The sequence below is a fragment of the Phoca vitulina genome, unplaced genomic scaffold, assembly GCF_004348235.1.
Source record: "Phoca vitulina isolate PV1807 unplaced genomic scaffold, GSC_HSeal_1.0 scaffold4, whole genome shotgun sequence".
In the NCBI taxonomy this organism is placed as follows: domain Eukaryota; kingdom Metazoa; phylum Chordata; class Mammalia; order Carnivora; family Phocidae; genus Phoca; species Phoca vitulina.
The window spans coordinates 51668264-51695257 of NW_022589707.1; the positions used below are offsets into that span (position 1 = coordinate 51668264).

The 26994-nt window shown below is 33.8% G+C and overlaps 1 protein-coding gene across 1 annotated transcript in view; it reads left to right on the forward strand.

Moving 5' to 3' along the window:
- LOC116630647 (alkylglycerol monooxygenase-like) overlaps positions 1–26994 on the forward strand; it is a 193626-nt gene that overhangs the window by 36959 nt on the left and 129673 nt on the right. Inside the window, exons 8-9 of the mRNA XM_032401315.1 lie at positions 9500–9582; positions 19219–19324. Of these exons, the coding sequence (XP_032257206.1) occupies positions 9500–9582; positions 19219–19324 (189 nt within the window). The remainder of the gene's footprint in view (positions 1–9499; positions 9583–19218; positions 19325–26994) is intronic.

The window sequence follows — 26994 nt, forward strand, 5'->3', positions numbered from 1 at the left end:
AAATTATGAAAACTTAAGAACAAGACTATCAAAAATCATAAGGCTCATTTAAAAATCTTCACATTAAACTTCTAGCACACAAAAATGTGATAATAGACCTGAGAAAGTCAATGATTTAAATAGCAGTTTAAAGGCAAATTAAGAGAGAATTAGTGCATTAATAAATAGAGTCATCTATTATTTAAAAAAATGAACTACTATCCAGTGCTAAAAGACAATGAGATGAAAACAAAACATGACAAGTAATCTTCAGACATAAAGAATAGTGTGGATAAGTCCAAAAAAAGAAAAAAGATGCAAGAACCAAAAAAAAATTAAATGAATTCAGATGGATTAGTGGATAGTGAATTCAACCAAAACAAATTAACTTTTTTCAAAGAATAAGTCTGTGCTATTTACAGATATCAGTTCATGAAAACTCCATACTAACAGACATTAATAAATAATACATGCAGAAAAAATATATCTACCATAGGATTACTATTAATAATTTAATATATAAACCCTATAGAATCATTTTTAATAATTACATACCATTTTAATAATCCTAGTATAGTGGGGTGCCTGGGTGGCTCAGGTGGTTAAGCGGCTGCCTTCAGCTCATGTTATGATCCCATTGTCCTGGGATCAAGCCCCGCATCAGGCTCCGTGCTCAGCAGGGAGCCTGCTTCTCCCTCTCCCTCTGCCTGCCTGTCTGCCTACTTGTGCTCTCTGTCTGTCTGTCAAATAAATAAATAAAATCTTTATAAATAAATAAATAAATAAATAAATAAATAAAAAATCCTAGTATAGTAATTCCACTGGAACAATTACAATTATTCCATACGTCCCATATCGTGAATTATAAGAAAGAAGCCTACTTGAAATAGATTACTGGGTGTGTTAGATAGGACTCACTGGTTTTATGTGAGAGATATTCAACCCAGGGTAAATTTATTAACTCCTATAACTGAAGAGTTTGGGACTATTTCTTCATCAGGCAGTGCTGATCCAATGAGTCAAATAATGTCATCAGGAACTTTCTCATTCTTTCCTGCAGCTATGTTTTTCTCAGTGCAGATTCTCCTACAGACTCTCAGCCTTCGTGGTGGCTAGATGGCTACCAGCAGCTCTAGTTTTAAATACTGCCAAACAAAGAATCCCAGAAGTGAAGGTTCCAAGTTGGAGTCTAATGTTCTGGATAGCACGGAACTAATCAATGTCATCACTCTATGAATGGGAGAACAGAGTCAGCTCCACAGGATCCTCAGGATCAGAGAGGAAGAAAAGAATGGCTTAAAAGAAAATTAATTAGGTTATAGTACATAAAAAAAGGGAAATAGATTTGAGTAAGCAAAAATAACAAATGTTAGATGTTTATAAATCCTTCTCACTAATAAATATATGACTTAAACTTGTTTTCAAAAAAATATTCTTTAAACACTTATAAAATGCATAGTAACATGTAAACTTTCCTGTGGGATACCCTTACTTAAACTGTCTACGGCGTGCGGGTCTTTTAGATACCGTCTGCTCTAAGAAACAGAATATCCAATTAAATGTGTCTTAAATATAACTGGAAATTCAAGGGCAAGAGTTTCTGGGGTTGGTTAGTTTGTCAGTTCAAACATGTAGAGGTTCCAAAAAGGTTTCTCTATCATTCTCTTGGCTTTCATCATCATTAAGATAATGACAGCAACTTCAGTCTGCTGTACTCACAGACTGTGACCAAAAGCAGCAAGTTCACTTCTTCTATAGCATCTTATAAATTTCATTTTATTTAAGAAGGAGGAAAAAAAGCCCCAGAATATTTCCCAGCAAACGTCCTTTCATGTCTCATTATTCAAGACGAATTCACATGTCCACACTGAACCAATAACTAACACCAGCTCATGAATTAACCATGAATGAATTATACCAAGGATAAAGAGTTCACTTCCCCCCTGAGCACATTTCTTCCTTATACCTGGATAAAATCAGCCATAGTAATAGTACAGAAGAAATGGGGGCTATTTCCTGGTTGGGCTGCCAATAGTGTGTGGCACAGTGTGTCCTACTAAATAAAATAGGTTTACAGAAAGTTATCATAAACATTACTGAATAATATATTAAAGAAAGCCCATTTTAATTTTTAACCTTATTTAAAGACTTTACTGATTGGTATTATTCTTATGTATTTGTGGATTTTGCATTTAAAATTAATAAGCAAACATTGTTACAAGTAGTGACCCCAGTTTTGAAAGATAAGTTCATATTTGCTCTCTGTCCAAAGAGAATGTTGTTACAAAAATGACAGTAAAATATTTAATAGACTTTTCTGATTATAACAGAAAACAATGAATTAAATTCTAGTTTCCATTTTGTGAAGTGAAATTAAGAAATAGGATACAACGTGACCAGAAATTCTTGAGAATAGGATGGTAGGAAACATACTGGCTCATTGTTTGCTCTTTCGTATATGCACTACAATTAATGAAACCAGTTCCATGTTGTGCTGGGTTCATTTGCCTTTAGTTTCAAAATGAGACAAAATTTGAACTCAAGAATTTATTTCAGGAGCAAAGCTTTCTTAGAAGCAGCATGAACCAAATCACTCTTAGCAATGCATGTGTAGATACCAAATTACCATAATGGTGAGACTAAAATTCAAGTATTACATAAGTAACACATCACTGATTACTTTGTTAAACTACTTTGTTATCTTAATTTTTTCACCTAAATAATGACTGAAATATGCATGTATTCGCAGAGTTTCCATGGTTGAAAGAGACCAGAAGAAAAGCTAGATCATCTACATCTAAATATCTAACTCTTGATAGACTTATCAATGTTGAGTACAGTTTGCATTAATGATTTTTTTAGTTGTACTAAGTAAAATACCAAAATAAATTATACCAATTCATAGAAACAGAACTAGAAATTTACCCATTTTGATTTTGAAATAGAAACCCTTGACATTAAGTTCACCAAGAGAGTTCATGGTTTAAGCATGTATGAGTACTTCCTGGGCAAAAATGTAGCTAGACACAGTGTATATTAAAAGATGCAACTTATAGCAAGGTTTCACAAGATTTTTCTCCTGCCATAAAAAACAGAAACTCCTATAGATATATTGACAAAGAGAAAAACCAAGTGTTGGAATCCTTTTCAAACTGGAATTAGAGTTGGAGACAGCTTCGTTCCTGACACAAATTCATTTTGGAAGGTGTGTTTGCTTGTTTCCCACATATGTTTCTCCTTGCTAAAAACATGCTGTGCAACTAGGAAAAAAGTTGCTTATTTGTAAGATTCTGTAGTGCCTTTCTAGTCTCAGAGATGTTTAAAAGCATATGAAGACATTAACATCCAACAGCAATATTTTTTTTCCAGATTCACTGTAGCCAATAATCACATAGAAAAGTTGTGGCTGACTTGTAATTGGGGGCCCTGCTGTGGTCCCACAGCCTTTTCTGTTTATGCATATACCAGAGTAGATAAATACTTACTTGTTTTATGTGTGCAAGTTCTGTATAAATAACTTTGAGAGTCAAAAAAACAATTTGATGGCCACCACAAAGGTGTAAAAGGCACATTCCTTTCTTACTGAAACTTGAAATGCATACATTTAAATATATAGTGTTTAGTTTAGTGATATGACCCACAGACTTCTATGTTGATTTTGGTTTAGTAATGCTTGGGAAATCAATTCCTTAGCTGCCAGGGTCCAGTTCATGGGGTGATACCATGAATACACGTTTGAAATGAAAATACGGACACACTAGCGTGTTTCCAAAGTAAAACTGTAAAGGCAATGCTATCCTTTTAAATAATAGACACACTCAAAAGAGTTTCAGTCTTTCACAGTCTTATAATAGAATGTGTAGTAAAGTTAACTGCAGATACATTTTAACACAGATTATTTGATGATATATTTCAAGTTAATGATGCATCTGAGAATATCCAATATAAATTTGGGAACAGATTTTTATAGTTTTGAATTCCCCTGTATGCTGTATTCTGTAAAATATTATGGGCACTGCAATTTTATAACTAATGTTTTCATGTTGACAAGTTTTAACAGACTCTTTGAAAAAAATTCAATATATTTAATGGTACTCTCATAACACAGTGTCACTTGTGCAAATTAGATCTAGCTTAGGTCTTATGTGAAATCTCTCAAGAATTTATTTGAGAGTATCTATCTACTGTTTGTTTGGTTTTTTTTTTTTTTTCCAGTGCAGTCCATTGAGATTTAATTTAATTTCCTAAAGTTTTTAGGTGGTAACCAAAGTAATATGAAAAAAGGAAATGTGAGCCAAAACGAGCATCAGTTATAACTGAAAGCCATGAAATAAATGTAGTAAGTGTGTACTATAGGATATTTTAACTAGGTAGTTAAAATAAGCATAGGCTTCAGGAACTCAGAAAAGTAATTATCGTGAGTTACAATGAAAAATATGATTTTTTAAAAGATTTTATTTATTCATTTGAGAGAGAGTGTGTGTGAGAGAGAGCACAAGTGAGAAGAGGGGAAAAGGGAAAGGGAGAAGCAAACACCCCGCTGAGCAGGGAGCCCAACGGGGGACTCAATCCCAGGATCTCAGGGATCATGACCTGAGCTGAAGGCAGATGCTTAACTGACTGAGCCACCTAGGAGCCCTGAAAAAATATAATTCATGTACACTATATTGAATCGTGGATCACTACATCAAAAACTAATGATGTATGGTGACTAACATAACATAATAAAATAAAATTAAAAAAAAAGAAAAGAAATATAATTAGGGGTGCCTGGGTGGCTCAGTCGTTAAGCGTCTGCCTTCGGCTCAGGTCATGATCCCGGGGTCCTGGGATCGAGCCCCGCATCGGGCTCCCTGCTCAGCGGGAAGCCTGCTTCTCCCTCTCCTGCTCCCCCTGCTTGTGTTCCCTCTCTCGCTGTCTCTCTCTGTCAAATAAATAAATAAAATCTTAAAAAAAAAAAAAAAGAAATATAATTAAGTGGGACTTTGCACATTAAAAATATCATTTACACAAATAATGAAATATTAACTGTGACATTAAACATATCTTCATGTTATTAGTATTGTCCCAAACTTTGATCACTATCAGACCACTCCTTTAATAATAATATTAAACACAATCAACCATAAAACTGCTTGTAATTTGAATTAATATCTCATTTGTATTTATGAAAATATGTAAAAATTAGACATTTTAACTCAGCTTTGGAGACTCAAAGTCAAAATGCACAGTTCTGAGGAGTTGTATTTTCTCATTAAAAGTAATCCTAATGTAAAGAGAGGTGCCTGGGTGGCTCAGTTGGTTAAGCATCCTCCTTTGGCTCAGCTCATGATCCCGGGGTCCTGAGATCAAGCCCCGCATCAGGCTCCCTGCTCAGCGGGGAGTCTGCTTCTCCCTTCCGCCCCCCCCACCCCAGCTCATGCTCTTTCTCTCTCTCTTTCTTTCTCTCTCAAATAAATAAATAAAATCTTTTAAAAAAAAAAGTAATCCTCATGAAAAGAAAGTTTGTCTTTCTGAGACTATCTTTTAACACCTCTTCTTTTCTTTTGTATTTTGAGAAACAACTAAAAGATATAGAGCTTATATTTTCACTTGCTTCTTAGTGAAAAAAAAAATAAGAGTTTTCTATCACAAGTATAGCAAAAGTTGGTGTCCAGATTTCAGTGAGATCTTGAAGTGAATACTGATAATTTAGAGTGGCTTCATGACCCCCAAAATAGTTTTACTGAACATCCAAGAAAGAAACTGTGTCAAAATGGATATCTTCCAGCAACTGCTGTAGGACCTTGAGTTCTGAGGTTGCTGCCTCTTAGATTAATTTAACATTTTGAAATATTTAGTATATGAATATTAAATTATTAATATTAAATTATGAAGTATTAAATCATTAGCTTGTTTAATAGAATTTATTTTTAATTTTAAAGAACTAAAATATTAATAGTAAATTAAATATTTAATGTTATAATATTCAATTATTGATTAAACCATTAATATAAATTATTAATATTAAGGGCATGGATATTAACACACAGATATAAAATATTCATTCACTTGATCAATCTTTCAACAAAAACATATTGAGTACTAACTATGCACCAGGCAATGTTCTACATGTTTGAGATGTAACAGTAAATAACAAAGTATAACCTCTAATGGGGCTTACATCCTAGTGGGGGATCTAGTGGGACAGAAAATAAAAAGCAAGAGAATGCTCAAACAAATGTATAATTGTATAGAAGTGATAAGTGGGTAAATGCATAATTGTATAGAAGTATTGCATGGAGAACAATATAACAGAAAAAGGTATAGATAGTTATGGAAAAGTACATATGACAGACAAGGATGTGCATTTGAATAGTACCAGAATGAAATGAAGGAATGAACCATAAAGATCCCTGGGGGAAGTTGCCCCAATAGAAGGAACAGGACGTAAAACAGACTTGAAGGGGAAGGATGCTTGTCATGTTCAAGGAAGAACAAAATTTGTGATATGAAAGACAGAGAGATTACTAGTGGACAATATGATAGTGGGGTAGGTTATGTAGGGGCCAGAGTAGGGACTTTGAGTTTTATTCTAAGTAGAATTTGAAGGTCCTGAAGGATTTAGAACATAATAATGATGTGATATGATGTATGTCTTAAAAATAAGAGTCAGCATTCTAGCTGTAAAACTGTGGGTAGAAGGCCATGATAGGTAGACATGCAATTTTAGAAGTGGAGACACCAGCTAAGAGAGTATTTCAAGTTGTGGTGGAGATCATGTTGGGTTGGAATAAGTTTTTGTTCACAAAACAGCTGCTTGTAACAAATACCTTTATCCTGGATGTACTTCAAATATGCTGCCAACATTTTATTTCTAATGTATTAGAAGTAGACAGTGAGAGGAAGAGTCAAGGATGAGTCACAGTCTTTTGTTTGTTTTGCTTTTTTGGTTTTTCGGGGTTTTTTTGCTTGAACAACTAAAAAACTGTGCCATTCTAAGAAGAAGAAACCTGGAGATGTGTAGTGTGGAGGAAGGAAACAGTTTTAGACATAGTAAGTATCGGGGCCTTTTAGCTAGGTAGAGGCATTGACTAGGTAGCTAGATAGACATATTATGTTGATTTTCACTCCGACTCCAGGAACCAGGAAGCAATTTGCACAAAGAGGATTTCCCCCCCCCCTTTTTTTTTTCTGGTTAAGGGATCATAAATTCCCTAACCAAAATTCAAAAATATATTTTATCCTGTATCTGATTTTCCAATGATATTGGAAAGAGTTAATGGACCTTTTATTTGTGCTTCTTTATTTTATTGTAATTCATTAAAGTTAACCTAAGTACCATTTGAAAAATCAGTATAGCCTAAAAATAGTAACAATGATATTCCTATCATAACCATTAGTTGACTTTGTGCCAAGCACTCTTCTCAGTACCTTATTATAGTTGCTGCCAAACTCATTTTATGTCAAATGTACCAAACACATAAAAGAGCCTTAGAAATGCCAAATAATTTGCCTATGGTTACATGGCTCATAGATTCAGTGCATAATTCCAAATCCTATATTCTTACAGAGCATTTAAAATCATGCTGTAGTTTTTGGGCACATACCATTTCTTTCTTTCATATGAATTTTCTCCTCAGGAATCAAAATGAAGCAGTGGTGGTGAAAGCAGCATTTTTCTTTTTTTTTTTTTTTAATTTTTTTTTTTTTTGGTAAGATTTATTTACTTATTTGACAGAGAGAGATACAGCAAGAGAGGGAAGACAAGCAGGGAGAGTGGGAGAGGGAGAAGCAGGTCTCCCGTGGAGAAGGGAGCCCGATGCGGGGCTCGACCCTAGGACTCCGGGACCATGACCCAAGCCGAAGGCAGATGCCCAACGACTGAGCTACCCAGGCGCCCAAGAGCAGCATTTTTCTTTACAGACAAAATGTTTCCCTTAAGCAACCATTAATCTGCTCAAGCACACCTAGTTACTTCACCACCAAGAAATATTTTTCTGGTACTTTTGCCTTACTGTCCCAAAGCAGCCACTGCTGAATTCCATATACCCAAATAACATCCCACTAAAACATTTTGGTGTCCACTGAGCTTTCCCTCATATCTGATACCTAGCTCTGTCCCCATATCCCTAACATTCTGATACTTTTTATTCATATTTTTGATTACTCATCAATACTCATCTACTAAACAATTGCTGTGTTTTAAATCCCTGTCAATTCTGGGTGCCATCTAGGCATATGATGGTGAATAGGGAGGTGTTATAGTTGGCCATGAGGTCAAGGTTGATTTATAAGGAGGTGTGGAGCTGAGGTATTGGATGTGAACAGCAGTTGCAATTGGTAGCTTTTGCTTATTGTTTATAACTTTAGACAGATGCAATTTTTCTAGGTGTATATATTAGTTAATAGTGAGTTGAAATTACCTCTTTTTATTTCATTAAAAGCAAAGAAAAAGAGTGTTTGCATCATGTTTTGATCACTATTTTAGCCACTTTGTTGTATCGCACTTAATGAGAACACTCTTTCTGTAGGGGAATCATTCAGGGGATGTGTATCCAACTTCTTGCTTTAACTGATCCACTTTTAAACTAAAGCAGTATTCATCTGACCCTAAATAGTAGCTATGTAACCTCAGCTTAGATCTCTGCCCCGTCCCCTTTAAGTTTGTTGCTCAGATTTATCCACCATTGTCACACTTTGAGGTCAAGAAGGTGTATTTTGAATTTCAGAGGCATCATTTATTTCTGTGTGATGATGGAAAAATTACTTAATCCTTTCGTTCCTGGTTTGTTTTTCCATATATGAAGCAGATATAATGATACCTTATCTGTAAGGTTGTAGGGACTATAAAAAGAATTGAAGTATATGTAACATGTAACATGGAAGCTATGAAATAGTAGATGCTTAGTAAATATTATTATTAAATTTTGACATGTAAACAAAATGCATAATTTATAATTATGTTGAAAATATGTTGTTTTGTTACAATAATTTAAAAGATAACTTTTGACATGTAATTTTGAACCTATAGATTTCACCAAATATGAGTATGTATTTGTACAGTATGTTCCATTTATGTGTTTGCACTCGTAAACAGATTCTCCTTTAAATATTTTCCATATTAAAAACAGTTTTGGGTTTGAAACCACAAAGAATTAGTGATATTAAAAATAGCTATTGGAATATGCTATTTATTCATAAAAACGTAAGTTATTTCTCCATATGTGGGGCCATAGGTGTTTCAAAGAATTATGAAAGTCAAAACTATAAAGGAGAATTTTTAGAAAGAACACTTTAAGCAAAATATCTCTGTGGAAGTGTCTAATTCATTCTCCAAGTGTCTAGCAAGATAATTAAATGACATTAGGAAAACCAAAATATCCTCTGTGTATTTATTTAAACTTCTTGAAAAATGTCAGTGACAAATGGTGTAATGTAAAATAAAATTTGAGGCTGGTTTTCTTGACAGCTTTAAATTCTGATACTCCTTTTAGTAACTCTCCTAAAGAATTTGTTGGTGTCTGTCTTTCCCCAACAGGCACTATCACAGGTCACACTCCTTCTGAGGGTTGCCTTCATTATCCTGACATTGACCTCCATTGGATTTCTTCTGGATCAAAGGCAAGAAGTGAAATTCTTTCATTTTATGTCATTTTATAATGTTTTAAAAATATATGTGAAACTTAGATATTTATCAAATACTTCTTATTAAAAATAAAGTTGAAACTATAATTTCACAATATTTTAAATTAAACAGAGTGGCGGTTTCTCTCATTTTTAAAATCAAGCGTGCATTTTAAATCTAAGCCTTTTAAATGCAATTTAGGTTTTCAAGGTTATTAAAGAAAACCTATAAATGTAATGAGTAATTTGGCCAAACATAGACCATAACTCTGAGTACTTAATAAAATATGAAACATATTTGAGTACTTTTCCTTTGCCATTGAACACTTCACAATATATGCCAGAATGTATGTACTGTGTACTTAAAGTTTATGTCCTTTTCCTCACACAGCATATTTAAAGAAACTTGTATTAAATACTACCCTAGCCAGAAAATATATTCACCTGCACAATTTTAAAATGCTTTTATGGCAGGAAGTATATAGAAAAATACTTACTCACTATTGCTTAGTATTTATCAATCATTAATATTAATACCAATACCAATATTTATGCACTTAATGTGTGCCATAGAATATGTTATTAATTCTTACAACAATGCTCTGAGATAAGAATTACTATAAAGCCCATTTTGCAGATGAAGAAAGTCAGACAGACAGATAGTAAGAGATAGAACACAACACAAACCCAAGCAATGTGACTCCTGAATTCACATATTATAGAATTTATATTGTAACTTTGTGAAAAACTGCAAAAAAATAAGTCATTCTTAAGATTTTTATCTTTGTTATAGTATAATTGCTTATCAAGTGGGTAATCAATAGCATTCCTTTCAAGAAATTGTACATATAGAAATACAGAAAACATACACTTAGTTTGTATCGATGGTATGTCACTTTCCCAAAGAAAGCTTAATGGATGTTCTGGAATAGCAGCAGATTCTGGAGTTTTATCACGATCAAAATCATCAAGTTAGAAATGAACATACTAGTTAATGGAACTGTTTAGAATATGCACTCACTATAAACACTTGGTAAAGAATGATGCATCTGATACATTTCACATAAGCATATGTAAACAGTGTATAGAAATTTAAACTTACTTCCTTCAATACTTTAAAAGTGTTTATTATTTATTTTGTTTGGCTCTCTATCCCTACTTTTCTAGACTAGAAATAAAGTACGTATTGAGCCATAAAAAGAGAAAATGGAAAAACGAGTCACAGGTTTCCAATGAAATAATTACCCAGATCCAGAGAATCAGGATCTCACATTTTAAAGATCACAATTCTACTGGTTGCATACACTTACAAGAAGTAGCAATAAGCTAATAGCAATAGTACAGTTTCATTTTTTTAATGAAGATTTTATTTTGTCTCCATGCATACAGATAAACAGGCCAAAAAGCAGGCTATCGATTTTGTCATAATATATCTTATGGTATATTAAATCAATCTTATTGTGTATAATTAGTTTAAAATCAAAACTGCCTCTGGCCTTATTTGGAAACACATACTAAGATATAGATAAGTCATTCCAATCCAGTATAGTAGAAGCCAAAAGAGAATGGAATGATGTTTTTAAAGTGCTGAAAGAAAAGTACAACCAACCTATAATATTATATAGCAAAAATAAAGGTGAAGCAAAAGTTACTTATACAGACTTCTACAGCAAGCTTCACATTTGATAGTGAAATGTTGAAAATTTCCTTTTGAAGTTGAAAACGAGTTGGATATGCTTATTATTTAACATTCTGCCACAAATAATCAATGGAGGAAGGAAAGAAAAAGAAATAAAAGGCATAAGGATTTGAAAGAAATTAATAGATCAATTATAAAATTAGTTTATATTAATCAATCTAATAAATATAACTAATGAATTAATGAAAAAATCCAAAGAATCTGTTGGAAAATTATTCAAATTAATAGATGAATTTAGGAAAAATTTTAGAGAAATGGCCATCAACTGCATTTTTATGCACTAGCAAATAAAAAACTCTATGCAATTGCATGAAATACATTAAATACTAAGAAAAAGCAATCCTAAAAAATGAGTAGGCTGTGGGAATGTGGCAGCAGATTAAGAGGACCCTAGGCTCACCTTGTCCCAGAAATACAAGATAACTATCAAATCATCCTAAATACCCTAGAAATCGACCTGACGTCTGGCAGAACAAACTCCACAAATAAAGGTAGAGAAGAGGCCTCATCGAAGAAAGTAGGCAATGCAAAGACGCAGTTTGGAAGAAAAATGGATGCTGACCTCTGTAGTGGGGAGGGAAATGTGGTGGCAGAGAAGGGTGAGAGACAGACTAGCACACAGGGGAGTGCATGGGGAAAATAAATCCCATAGCAATTGGCTTGGAAAGGAGAGGGGCCAAACAAAACAGGTAATAAAATGGCAATAAATATGTATCTATCAGCAATTACTTAAATGTAAATGGACTAAACACTCCAATCAAAAGACATAGAGTGACGGGGCGCCTGGGTGGCTCAGTCGTTAAGCGTCTGCCTTCGGCTCAGGTCATGATCCCAAGGTCCTGGGATCGAGCCCCGCATCGGGCTCCCTGCTCCGCGGGAAGCCTGCTTCTCCCTCTCCCATTCCCCCTGCTTGTATTCCCTCTCTCGCTGTGTCTCTCTCTGTCAAATAAATAAATAAAATCTTTAAAAAAAACAAACAAACAAACAAAAAAAAAAGACATAGAGTGACAAAATAGATTTTTTAAAAAGAGACTCATCTATATGCTGTTTAGAAGAGATTCATTTCAGACCTAAAAACACCTGCAGATTGAAGTGAGGAAATGGAGATATATTTATCATGCAAATGATTGTCAAAGGAAAGCCTGAGTAGCAATACTTACATCAGAGAAAATAGACTTTAAATCAAGACTTTAACAAGAGACAAAGAAGGGCCCTGTATAATAAAAAAAGGGGATAATCCAACAAGATATAACAATTGTAAATACTTATGCACCCAACATGGGAGCCCCCAAATACATAAAACAGTTAATAAAGGAACTAGTTGATAAAAATATAATTATAGTAGGGGACCTTAATACCCCACTTACATCAATAGGTCATCTAAGTTGAAAATCAGTTGAAACAGTGCCTTTGAATGACATACTGGACCAGATGGGTTTAACAGATATATTCAGAACATTCCATCCTAAAACGGCAGAATACAGATTCTTCTCAAGTGCACATGGAGCATTCTCCAGAATAGATCGCATATTAGGCCATAAAACAAGCCACAATAAATTGAAAAAGATTAAAATCATACCTTTTCTGACCACACCACTATGAAACTAAAAGTCAACCACAAGACAAAACAAAAAAATCTTGAAAGAACACAAATACATGGAGATTAAATAACATGCTACTAGACAATGAATAGATGAACCAGGAAATAAAAGAAGAAATAAAAAAGCACATGGAAAGAAATGAAAATGAAAACATGACGATTTGAAACCTTCGGGATGCAGCAAAGGCAATCCTAAGGGAAAAGTTTATAGCAGTACAAGCTTACCTCAGGTAGCAAGAAAAATCTCAACTAAACAACTTAACCTTACGCTTAAAGGAGCTAGAAAAGGAACAAGAGACAAAACCTAAAGCCAGAAGAGGGAAGGAAATAATAAAGATTAGAGCTAAAATAAATGATCTAGAAACTTAAAAACAGTAGAACAGATCAATGAAACTAGGAGCTGGTTCTTTGAAAAATCAATAAAATTGATAAACCTTTAGTCAGGCTTATCAAGAAAAAAAGAGAAAGGATTGAAGTAAATAAAATTACAAATGAGAGAGGAGAAATAACAACTAAAACCACAGAAATACAAACAATTATAAAAGAATATTATGAAAAACTGTATGCCAACAAATTGGCCAACCTAGAAGAAATGGGTAAATTCCTAGAAACATATAACCTACCAAAACTGAAACAGGAAGAAATAGAAAATTTTAACAGACTGATAACCAGAAAAGAAATTGAATCAGTAATCAAAAAACTTCCACCAAACAAAAGTCCAGGACTAGATGGCTTCTGAGGAGAATTCTACCAAACATTTAAAGAAGAATTAATACCTATTCTTTTCAAACTATTCCAGAAGATAGAGGAAGGAAAACTTCCCAAATCTGGCTATGAGGCCAGCATTACACTGATGCCAAAACCAGATAAAGACCCCACCAAAAAAGAGAACTACAGGCCAATATCTCTGATGAACATAGATTAAAAAATCCTCAACAAAATACTGGAAACTGAATCCAACAATACATTAAAAAGATTGTTCACCAGGATGAAGTGGGGTTTATTCCTAGATTGCAAGAGTGGTTCAATATTCACAAATTGATCAGCAATGATATATCACATCAGTAAGAGAAAGGATAAGAACCATATGATCATTTCAATAGATGCAGAAAAAGAATTTGACAAAGTACAACAACTATTTAAGATAAAAACCCTCAATAAAGTAGGAATAGAGGGAATGTACCTCAACATCATTAAGGCCATATACAAAAGACCCATAGCTAATGTAATCCTCAATGCAGCAAAACAGAGCTTTTCATATAAGGTCAGGAATAAGACAAGGATGTACACTCTTACCACTTTTATTCAATATAGTACTGGAAGTCCTAGCCACAGCAATCAGACAACAAAAATAAATAAAAGGCATCCAAATTGGTAAGGAAGAAGTAAAAGTTTCACTATTTGCAGATGATGTGATATGCTATATAGAAAACCCTAGACTCCACCAAAAAACTTCTAGAACTGATAAACAAATTCAGTAAAGTCACAGGATATAAAATCAATATACAGAAATCTGTTGCATTTCTATACACCAATAGTGAAGCAGCAGAAAGAGAAATTAAGAAAACATTTCCATTTACAATTGCATCAAAAATAATAAAGTACCTAGGAATAAACCTAACCAAAGAGGTGAGAGAACTGTATTCTGAAAACTGTAAAAAAACTGATGAAAGGAATTGAAGACAACACAAAGAAATGGAAAGATATTCTATGCTCATGGATTGGAAGAACAATTATTGTTAAGATGTCTACTCAAAATAGTCTACCCATTCACTGCAATCCCTATCAAAATATCAAGAGCTTTTTTTTTAAAGAACTAGAACAAAAAATCCTAAAATGTATATGGAGCCACAAAAAACCTTGAATAGCCAAAGCACTCTTGAAAAGCAAAGCTGGGGGCATCACAATTCTGGACTTCATGTTATATTACAAAGCTTTAGTGATCAAAACAGTATGGTACTGGCACAAAAGTAGACACATAAATTAATAGAACAGAATAGAAACCCCAGAAATAAGTCCACAATTATGTGGTCAGTTAATCTTCAACAAAGCATGAAAGAATATCCAATGGGAAAAAAACAGTCTGTCTCTTCAATAGATGGTGTTGGAAAAACCGGTCAGCTACATGCAAAAGAATGAAACTGGGACCACTCTCTTACACCATACACCAAAAATAAATTCAAAATAAATTAAAAACCTAAATGCAAGACCTGAAACTATAAAAGTCCTGGAAGAGAACTCAGGTAGTAACTTCTCTGACATCGGCCATAGCAACTTTTTTCTAGCTAGGTCCCTTGAAGTAAGGGAAAAAATAGCAAAAGTAAACTGTTAGGACTACATAAAAATAAAAAGCTTCTGTACACAAATAATTAACAAAACTAAAAGTCACATTATGGAATGGGAGAATGTATTTGCAAATGATATATCCAATAAAGGGTTAGTATCCAAAATACATAAAGAACTTATAAAACTCAGCACCCAAGAAACAAATAATCCAATTAAAAAATGGGCAGAAGACATGAACAGATATTTCTCCAAAGATATCCAGATAGCCAACAGACACATGAAAAGGTGCTTATCATCACTTATAATCAGGGAAATGCAAATCAAAACTACAATGTGATACCACCTCGTACCTCTCAGAGTGGCTAAATTCAATAATACAAGAAACAACAGGTGTTGTTGAGGATGTGAGAAAAAGGAACCCTCCTGCATTGTTGATGGAATGCAAACTGGTGCTGCCACTGTGAAAAACAGTAATTGCACTAGTAGGTATTTAACCAAAGAATACAAAAACACTAATTCAGAGAGATACATGCACTCTTATGTTCATAGCAGCATTATTTACAACAGCTAAGATAATGGAAGCAGCTCAAGAAGTGTCCATTGATTGATGAATGGATAAGGAAGATGAGATATATATATAAAATTTATAATATGTAGTTTATATATAATGTATAACATATCACTACGTTGTATTGTGTGTGTATAATGTATAATATAATATATCACTATGTTATATTGTGTTTATATACACATATATATATATAGTGGAATATTATTCCACCATAAAAAAGAATGAAATCTTGCATTTGCAATGACGTGGATGGAGCTAGAGAATATAATGCTAAGTGAAATAAGTCAATCATAGAAAGACAAATACCATATAATTTCACTCTCGTGTGGAATTAAGAAACAAAACAAATGAGCAAAGGGAAAAGAAGAGAGAGGAAGAGAGTTAAACCAAGAAACAGACTCTTAACTATAGAGAACAACAGATGGTTACCAGAAGGGAGGGGGGGGATGGGTGAAATAGGTGATGGAGATTAAGGAGCGCACTTGTGATGATCCCCAAGTGATGTATGGAATTGTCAAATCACAACATCCTACCCATGAAACTAGTACAACACTGTATGTTAACTAACTTGAAACTAAAATAAAAACTTAAATGAGTAAAAAATCTCTTTAAAACACTATCAAACTGGGGCGTCTGGGTGACTCAGTTGTTAAGCAGCTGCCTTCCGCTCGGGTCATGATCCCAGGGTCCTGGGATTGAGCCCCGCATCAGGCTCCCTGCTCGGTGGGGAGCCTGCTTCTCCCTCTCCCACTCCCCCTGCTTGTGTTCCCTCTCTCGCTGTGTCTCTGTCAAATAAATAAAATCTTAAAAAAAAAAAAAACTATCAAACTATTGAAATATTATGAAAAATAACGAAAGAACTAAATAAATGGAGAGATAACTTTATTCATAAATTAGAAAGCTTAGTATTATAAAGATTATAATTTCACACCAAATTGATTTACATATTTAATACAGTTGGAATTAAAATTGTAAAAGATTTCTTCCTGGAATTTGGCAGCCTCTTTCCAAGATATATGTATATGGAAATGCAAAGGATCTATAATAGCCAACACAGTCTTGAGGTTAAAAAAAAAAATGGCAGTAGTTGCTCTACTGGCTGTCAAGATTTATTATCAAGCTACAGGAATTAGACATGCTTTATTGGCACAAAGATTAGAACAGAGAACCCAGAAACAGATCTATGCATATATATACATATATATATATATATACTTGATTTGTGACAAAGGTGTCCCTGCAGAGCTGTGTGAAAAGGCTGTCTTTTCAATAAGTGGTCTTGGAAACATTTGATTTCCACATAGGAATAGGAAAAATTAACTTGACAAATATTTCACACCATAAAAAGTTAATTCTGGGGTCAAGGGCTTGTAGATTTAAAAGTGAATGGAAAACTAATAGAGATTCCAGCAAATAGCATAGTAACATATCTCTATAACCTTAGAGTAGGTAAAAATATTAAATGGTACACAAAAATCCCTAATCATAAAGATAAAATTGATTAATTAGACTATAATAACATTAAGGAAATCAATTCTTCAATAATTAACTCTCATTAAGATAGTAAAATATGAAACCTTCAGATAGAAAATGCTGTTTGCAAATTTTGTGAGTAGCAAACACCTTTTATCCCAAATGACTAAAAGTATTGACAAGCCCTATTGATGAAACGCTCACACACTGAAGGGAGAATTTATATTGTGATACCTAATTTGAAAGATTGAAAATTTTACTATTTGAACATATATACCATATTACCTGGTAGTCCAAAGACATGTAAAAGAATGTTCGGACAGCATTTTTCATAATAAACAAATGCTGCCAACAATCCAAATGTCCTTTACGAGGTGAGTGGATGCATGGATATTGGTATATTTACACAATGGAATGCTCTACAAGAGTGAAAAGAATGAACTGCTGCGACATGCAACATCATAAGTATATCATTAACAACACTAAATGAAAGATGCTAGGTACAAAAAACCGTGTACAATATAATCCCATTTATCAAAAGTAAAAAAAAAATACAATAATTTTTAAGAATTTATGCTAATGTGGTAAAATATTAATTTAAAAAGGAGAAAAAGGATATGCTTATCATAAAAGGGTGGTGATTCTTTCTTAGGTAGAAGGAAGATGGAAATATTGAGGAAGTAAGAGCTACCTTTGGGGGTGCTGATATTGAGTGGTGGTTACAAGGCTGTTTATTTGTTGAAAGTCATCAAACTGTATATTTCTGTTTTGTATATTTCTCTATATGTCTATTTCATTTCACAATATAAAATAATAAAACGTAAAGCATAGAACATAATTAATAAAAATCAATTGTTTTAAAGTAGAATTTTTTTTTCTGTTGGAAATTACCCAGATATTGATTTTTTTAAAAAACTAGCTTATACTAATTGTATAGCATTATTTGACAAGGTGAACATTTTTAATATTTTTATTCACAGAAAGATAAGTCACATTACTTGAATGCAAACAATCATATACCATTACCCTGTTTTAACTGAGTTTAAAGTACTTGAAAAAGGTGTTCTCTTTTTTTGTATAAAAATGTTATATTCAATTTTAAAGAAACAGTCATAATTAGTAGATGCAGAAGAAGTATTGAGTTAAATAAATATATTACTTTAGATTTTCTTCATGTTTCTCTTAATAGCTCTATATTCTAAATTAACTAAATAATATATCTGTATTATGACATTAATTCAGAATATTTTAATTAGAAAATTCACTTGTCGTAACAATACTATTTATCTGTTACAAAAATATTTATCCAACAGATGTTAGATGAATATATATGAAGCTTATTTTAAGCTGATAAAATAGCTGTTCATTCCAATTATTACAAGATAATTTATAAATGCTTATCTGTACATGACATTCAATGCTGTTTCAAATACATAAACATACTTATTTAACTTAGAGTTTGAATTTTAAGAATACCATTTATACAAAAATATTCATCACAAAATAAATAACAAAGGTCTATATTTATGCTACCTATCATATTAGGCATAATCACATATTATCCATTTTCCCAATATTTCAGAAATCAACAATTCGTGATTTTAGAGTGCTTAACTGTATTAGTCCTCCTTACAAGTCATTTTTTATATGAATGAAGTATAAAGGTATTGAGTGAGTGAAAGGAGCCTCGTTTACTTTAAATCCTAGAAATTTAGTTGTTTAATATTTTATTTATTAGTTGAAAGTATGCTTCACCCTAACTCATCAAAGCTCAAACTAAGCAATACATTGATAAAGAACAGATTTTCTTTAAAAAGATGCATTTTATTTCTTAGTTTAATGGCTGTTTTCAAACAGCTTCAGAGGCACATGTTCTTCAAATATATTAAAATACTGTGTATTTCTTGAAAATTAAAAGAAATGTGTATCACTATATCAATTACAACATGTAAACATATGAAGAGCATATTTAAAGCTAATACGTGTTAATGACATTTGTTTCAGACCTAAGGCAGCTGTTCTGGAAACTTTCCGTTGCTTGGTATTCCTCATGTTGTATAGATCTGGTCATCTGAAGCCTTTCATTCCTTCTTTGTCATTTGCGTTTGAGGTAAGACATTTGTTTTAGGAGGCTATAGCATGATTATACATCTATTGTGTATTTAATCCATTCATTCAACAATGTTTTTGTCTATTTTGTGACTAGTACTTGTGGCAAACTTACTTATTCATGTACTTACCATACCGTATTAATTGTGTCACCTGGAGCTAGTTAATATTGTTGAGTTTCAGCTTTTTGGTCTTTAAATTTGGATTGGTACCATTGACTTCATAGAATTGTTGGACAAGTTATATCGCCTAACGTTTATAAAGAAAAAGTAGGCCACATGGTTGGTTTTCAGCAAGCAAAAAAATTACAGAAAGTTATTGGCAGAGACTCTTCCATTTAAGATTTTTCTCTTTAGGCTTTTAAGGTAAATATTTGATTAAAATGTCATATCAATTACCCACAAGAGATGATGATTCTATAGAAATAAAACCATTGATGTCATTGAGATTTTTCTACAACTGAAAAATATAAGTTAAAACTTGACCTGTGATGATTAAAACTTATCTTCCAAGAACTTCCAAAAATTGGGGGGTATATATTTATTATCTCAGATCTTAGACAACTGTTAAAAAAATTTTATTCTCATCACTAAACTTTTAATGGACAAGGTTTTATTCTTTTAAATTAAGGGTTATTTTAACTGTGGTGCTGAGCAGCCTACTAACATGCCCAGAATATGCAATATGTAACCTTTTTAAAACATGAAACATAAAAAAACCTGCCGGCATCAATGGAAAGACTAAAATAGGCACTTTATAATTTAGTAATGATAGTAAATTGGAGCAAGCTCTTTGGAAAACAATTTGGTGCTACCATACAAGGCATATAAGTCTAAAAATGAGGGAGGAGAGATGTATATGTATAAATGTATATATTATATACATGTAAATATATCTGGAAAGATAAGTAAGAATTTAACATATGGTTGCCTATGGAAAGGCAAATTGTGTGAGTAGGAGAAAGAACATGGGGAAGATTTTCTTAACATTAATACTCTTTACTACCTTTACATTTCTGCACCACCTGAATATATTTCTTTAAAAGTCGTGTAAATTTAAGAAATGAGGCATAAAATGTTAGTATCAGGATACTAGATATCATCCATCTAACACATTTTGCATTTAAATAGGTACTAAATAAAGTTCATATGATGGGTTCTTATATTGTTTCTTGAGATTACAACCTAAAAACAAAATGAAGAAACATAAATTACACATATTTAATGAAATTTGGAAATATACATGCCAAAAAAATAAAATATTAAAATCAAGGAATAGCATTCTCATACTCTAATGGGGGAAGATATTGTAATTATAGGTATGAAAGAAAATAATTCCAATTAATGAATCTACTCTTGGGTATACTATGGTAGTTTATCTTCAATGATCCAGAAGTAGAGAAATGGGTTCTTTAAGGTAGCCATGGTATAAACACATGGGAATGTAGGATTGTGGCACCATATTGAATTTGGGGTTCTTTGGTGATGGGATAGTGGAGAGCAGTGTAGTGTGTCTGACTTCTGAACGTGATGAATTCTAGTGGGGAGATGCTGTCCATTCACTAATTTTAGTCAGCAGGAGAATGTGAGTGGCTAATACTTGAGCTTTGAAGCCACATTGCCTGAATTTGATTTCTAACTCAGAAACTTACTAGTATTTGTCAGCTTAAATATTCTTTGTCTTGCATTCTTTGTCTATAAATGGATGAAGTAATAAGGTCTAATAGAAATTTGAGGATTAAAGGAGAATCTGTGTAAGAGATTTAGCATAATGCTTAACATACAGTACATGCTCAATAAATATTAGATGCTATTATTATTATCATTTTATATGAAATGAAAGATCCCTTGGAATAATACTTAGGTTTGCCTCAGGATCCAAAAGTCAAGTATGGGAACAACTGAGTAGAGGAGCAGATAATGTTGAACCTAAAAGTCATGCTTATGAATTCTTAGTCTAATGCTGACTCTATGACATGAGACTCTGTGCCTCAGGTTGTTTACCTGTAAAATAGGTTTGATGAGAGTTGACATGCACTGAGATTTTACTATGTTCTAAATGCCCTACTCCTATTACTTCATTTAATCTTCATATCAGTGTAATGGGGTGTAGCTACTATTATTATTTTTATAACAAAAAAATTGAGTTACAGAGAGGTTGAAAACTTGTCTGAATTAACATAACTAATAAGTGAACAAGTCAGGATACAAATTCAGACAGTCTGACACTGTAACTCTTAATTACCTAGCAACATTTTCTTCCATGTAATGATAGCAATACTTAGCCACCTCAAGGAATTTAGATAAAAAATACAGATGCAATGTAGCAAAAGTACTTTGAAAAACGTGAAGACCAAAAAAAAAAAAAAAGGTCTTATCAATTTGACTGCAAAAATGTTTTGAAAAGACTAATGGCTTCAATAACTTACCTCTGAATTATCTTTAGTTCATGATTCAAGGGAGGGAAGACATAATGGCAAAATCTTTCAGGCTGCTCACCTACAGAACCTGTTCCTGTCCATGTAGGCACACAGACGGCTGATTCTTCAAGACTAAACATTGACTGTGATTTGCCAAGAAAACATTGCCTTAATATGGTGTGTTAATACTATCTATTTACATGGTTTGGTGCAAAAATTTAACGACACAAAAGGTAGGACATAGGAAGCACCTGATACATTTTAGTTACTATCCTTGTTCATATTACTGTTAGTACTCTATATTATAATTAAAATATTGCTGCTATTATTATTAAAGTATTCTCATTATCATTATTATTAACCATTGAATTTCCATTGGTGAAACTCAACAAGTCTTCTCTGACCAGAGGTCAATAACTATATGGTAAAGACTGGGCAAATATTTCATTATCAACATTTTACTTGTGAAGCAGCCTTTTCTTCCACTTCTTTTTTGAGTTCAAGAAAAATGTAAATTACTAGTTATCAATTCTTATGTTCTTTAAATTCAAAATTTAAAAAAAAACTAGTTATCAGTTCTTATATTCTTAATTGTGAATTTCATATTTGTGTTTTCCTCACATTAGAACTTTATGTAAATTTTTACTATTTATTGTAGTATTAATAGAACTAATTCTTTGCCCCAAATGAGGAGAGAAACCTAATAAACGGCCTCCGTGACTACATTCAGTAGGAATCAGGGGTGATTGTATTATAAGGACACAATGTTCTCATCATTTTTCTTTGAAGCTATCATTAAAATCAGTGTCATTGAAGCAGTTAATCCCTTCTTTTATAAATTAATGTTGTATATATTGGCAACATCAGCTTGCAGCCCTGTGACTCTTCTCTATTTACCTAGAAGGCTGGTTGGAAGTTTTTCTGTTATATGCTTCATTATGTAAGTCAGATGCCGTAGATTTGCACGGTAACCATCCTTCCACACTAGGCATGTACTGCTGGCTACACCCACAGCTTTAAACACATACACACAAGCACACACAGGATGGGAAACTGACCATAAAATTTTACTTAGATTATAAAACAGCTCTTAGGTAATTACAATTCTGAGTCAGAAGTACAAAGTAGATTTTAAATTTGATCCTGTGACCTGTATGTGGAAGATGTATTCCCTTTAGCTTCTATCTATAAGAATATGAAGCAAGGGAGTGGTGCTCGGACTATTTATATATAGAATTAACTGCTATAGAAATGCATAGTTGTTTATTTAGTGTGTGCAGTGGTTAGTCCATACCCTTTCATATTTCTTTAGCTAGGTCAGTTAATATTTTGACCACCAATTCCTATACCTCTTTTAAAAAAGATTGATTTTATTTATGTATGTATGTATGTATGTATTTATTTATTTAGAGAGCGTGAGTGGGAGGGGGTTGTGGTGCAGAGGGAGAGGGAGAGGGAATCTCAAGCAGACTCCACGCTGAACAGGGAGCCTGACATGGGACTCCATCCCGTGGCCCTGAGACTATGACCTAAGCCGAATGATCATGACCTGAGCTGAAGGCAGATGCTTAACCAACTGAGCCACCCAGGTACCCCTCATTCACAGGAAATTTGACAGAAAAACAATCCCTTCATTCTTTTGTTCATTCATTTCTCACTAACATACAGCACAGACGTTTTTTTTTCTACTAGCTCATGTGTAATTTGTTCTAAGATGTGCCTATGAAACTGTGGTTGATTTATTTTTTTCTTACAACAGTAGCTTTAAAAATATCTAATCTGATGAGCCTTTAAAGGGAAGATAGCAAAATCAAAAATAAATAGCTATTTTTGATAAGTATACATGTATATAAGAGAATGGGAAATACTTCTTTACAGATATTTTGATCCTATATGTATTTTGTTTCATATAACTTTTTATTTAACTGAGGAGATAGTTAAGGTACTGGAGAAAGTATTGGCTTTGAAGTCACACAAATCTAAGTGTCATTCCCAGCTCTGTCAATTGGTTGTGTGGTCTTCAGGAAGTTATCTAAAATAACCACAGCTTAGCTCCCTAGCTTTTTCCCTCAGCAAAAAGGAGAATAAAAATCCCCCAGGGATTGTTTTGATATTCAAAGGACTAAAGGAGATAGAATGTAGCATAATACCTGGTATGTAAGTAGTGAGAATTATTCATAATACTTATATCCATATATATTATAAACACACATACATTCACAAGCTACACATACACATTTAAAATAATGTTTTTAAAACTAGGACATTTAAAGCAATGAAAATATGAACCTGAAAATACCTGCTTACTAGTGGCCAAATAATTTGAGTTGATTCCAAAAGAACTTTTGGAATTTGAAGAATGGCTTTAAAATCTGATTTATAGATTTTAGTTTAGTTATGTCATTAAAACATCACTCCTAAAGGGTAAACCAACTTGTATCTGCTGAAGATGTGCACAAGAGCTGGGTAGAATTTGGACAGGAAGAATTTGGGAGGAAGGTGGAGAGCACTTGACTTAAGGGAGAGTACAATGAAAAATCCAGAATCAGGGGAGACCATGGACTGCTTAAGTGATGACGGGAGCCTAGTAACAATAGCCCAAAGTGTGGATCCTGATAAGAGGTAAATAAATGCCCATGGAAGATAGAACCAGCTTGCCTAATGCTTTCAGTGGTAGGTAGAAACGTTTATTCCACATTACTGGAACACCAGCTCCAGTAAAAACAGAGCAAAAGCCCTGTCTTTGTGGAGATTAGCTTTTAATCAGTGTATTAGTTTTTGATTGCTGTGTAACAAATTACCACAAATTTAGTGGCTTAAAACAACACACATTTATTATCTAACAGTTCCCACGGGTCAGGAGGTCAGGCACAGTTTTGCTCAAAACTCCGTTCAGGGTCTCCAGAGGCTGCATTTAAGGTAAGTCTTGGCCAGATTGTGTTCTCATCTGGAGGCTCAACGACGGAAAAATCCACTTCCGAGCTCATTCACGTTGTTGACAGAACTCATTTCCTTGCAGCTGTATGACTTAGGGCCCCAGCTTTTTGCTGGCCTTTGAGTGGAGGCTGCTCTCAGGTGCTGGAGGCTGCCTGCAGGTCCACCCCACGTGGGCAGCCTCAACATGGCTGCTTACTTCATCAAACCCATAAGAACTTTGCTTTAGGGCTCAACTGCTCTTCTTAATTGCTTTTAGCTGATTAAGCTAGGCTCCTCCAGGAGAATCTCCTGTTTTATCAAATGAAAAACAACTGATTTAGGATCGTAATTACAGCTGCAAAATCCCTTCATCTGTGCCATATTCTGTTGGCTAGAAGCGAGTCATAGGCATCACCCACACTCCAGGGGAAGGGATTGTATAGGCTAACAGGTCATAAAGGGCAAGGGTGGGGATCATGTGGCCACCCTAGTTTCTGTCTTTCACAGTTGGGGAAAATGCACACAATAACTCAGACAAATACTTACATACATAGCCATATATGTTTATACTCACATACATGGCTTAGCAGGTCATTATTAAAAAATAAATCAGGGATGGAGGAGGCAAAATTTTTTAGAACATGGTACCTGAGGAAGGCTGGTGGCATTTCAGTTAGGACCTGATGTGAGGGCAAAAACCATACGGATTCCAGAAGAAGAGCAGGTAAAGGCAACACCAAGTGCAAAGCTGCCGAGGCAGGTTGTCCTATTATGAACGTGAACGCTGCACGTGTTTGCAATTGAGTAAGCAAGAGGGAAAGTGGTAGAAAATACAGTCAGAGCAGTAATGGGGGTCAGACCATGTAAGCCCTTTTGGTCGTTGTAATCACCCATTTTACTCCAGGTAAAATGACCCCCTTGGAGAGTTGAAGCAAAGGATGTGTATGAACTGACTTACATTTTAAGATCACTTTGATGGCTGAGTTGAGGACAATGAAAGGGGGGTAGGAAGAGGATGTGAGGACACCAGTTAGGACACCATTGTAAGCATGAAGGTGAGAGAAGTGAGTGTCCTAGAGAACATGAGAAGTTGTCAGATTCAGGAAGCAATCTTAAAGTAGGAAAGGCAAGATTTGCTCACAGGTCAGATGAGAAAATGGGGGGACAAAAAAAACAAGAGTTGAGAATGACTATGATGGTTTTGGTCTGAGAAAATAAAAGAATGCAGTTACCATGAACTAAGATGGGAAGAATCTAAGAGGAAAAGTTAAAAGTGGTAGTAGATCTCCAAGTTCAATTTTATTTGATGGGATTGTGTTTATTGATTTCATAGTTACCTTCTTGCTGATAGAGTTCTTAATCTGTTTTGCACAAACAATTCAATGCAGAGAAGGTAGATGGGAAGAAAATACATCGACATTTTATTAGTGGTCGTGTTTATGTGTTGTGACTTGAATTTTTTTCTTTGTGATTACTGCATTTTTTAATGAACATTTATTACCTTTAATCCTATATCATGAAGTCTTTTCTTTTTTTTTCAGCCAAATTTACCTACTCAGAGTTTTGTAATAGGAGTTAAGATGAAATATATAAAAGATATGTCTGGACAACCAGAGAGAAGTCAGAGCTTCAGTTAAAGACACTTGAATGCTGTTGGCAATGCCAGGGAGCAGCACACCATGGATGGGAGGTGCTCCCACCAGCTGTGTTATCAGAGTCCCGGGGCTGCTATCTATATGAGGTGTCACTGTAAAACTGAAATGATGTCATGAAACCATGATATTTTTTAATTAAGACTAATTTTTTAGACCAATTTAAGTTTTCCAGCAAAACTGAGGGGAAGGTAGAGATTTCCCATCTACCCCTTGCCCCAACACATGCACAGCCTCTTTCATTATCAACATTCCCCACCAGAATAGTGCATTTGTTACAACAGATGAACCTAGGTTGACACATCAGAGCCACCCAAAGTCCATAATTTACCTTATGGCTCTGTATTGGTGTTGACAATTTATGGTTTGGACAAATGTATAGTAACAAGAATCCATTGTTATAGGATCATACAGAGTATTTCCACTGCCCTAAAACTCCTCTGTGCTCTGCCTTGTCATCCCTCCCTGTGCTCCTCAATCCCTGATAACCCCTGATCTTTATACTGTGTCCATAGTTCTGCCTTTGGTCATATAGTTGGAATCAGACAGTGTGAAATATTTTCAGATTGTCTTCTTTCACTTAGTAATATGCATTTAAGTTTTCTTCATGTCTTTTCATGGATTCATAGCTCTTTGTCTGTGTGTCTGCTGAACAATTTTCCATTGTTTGGATGTACCACAGTT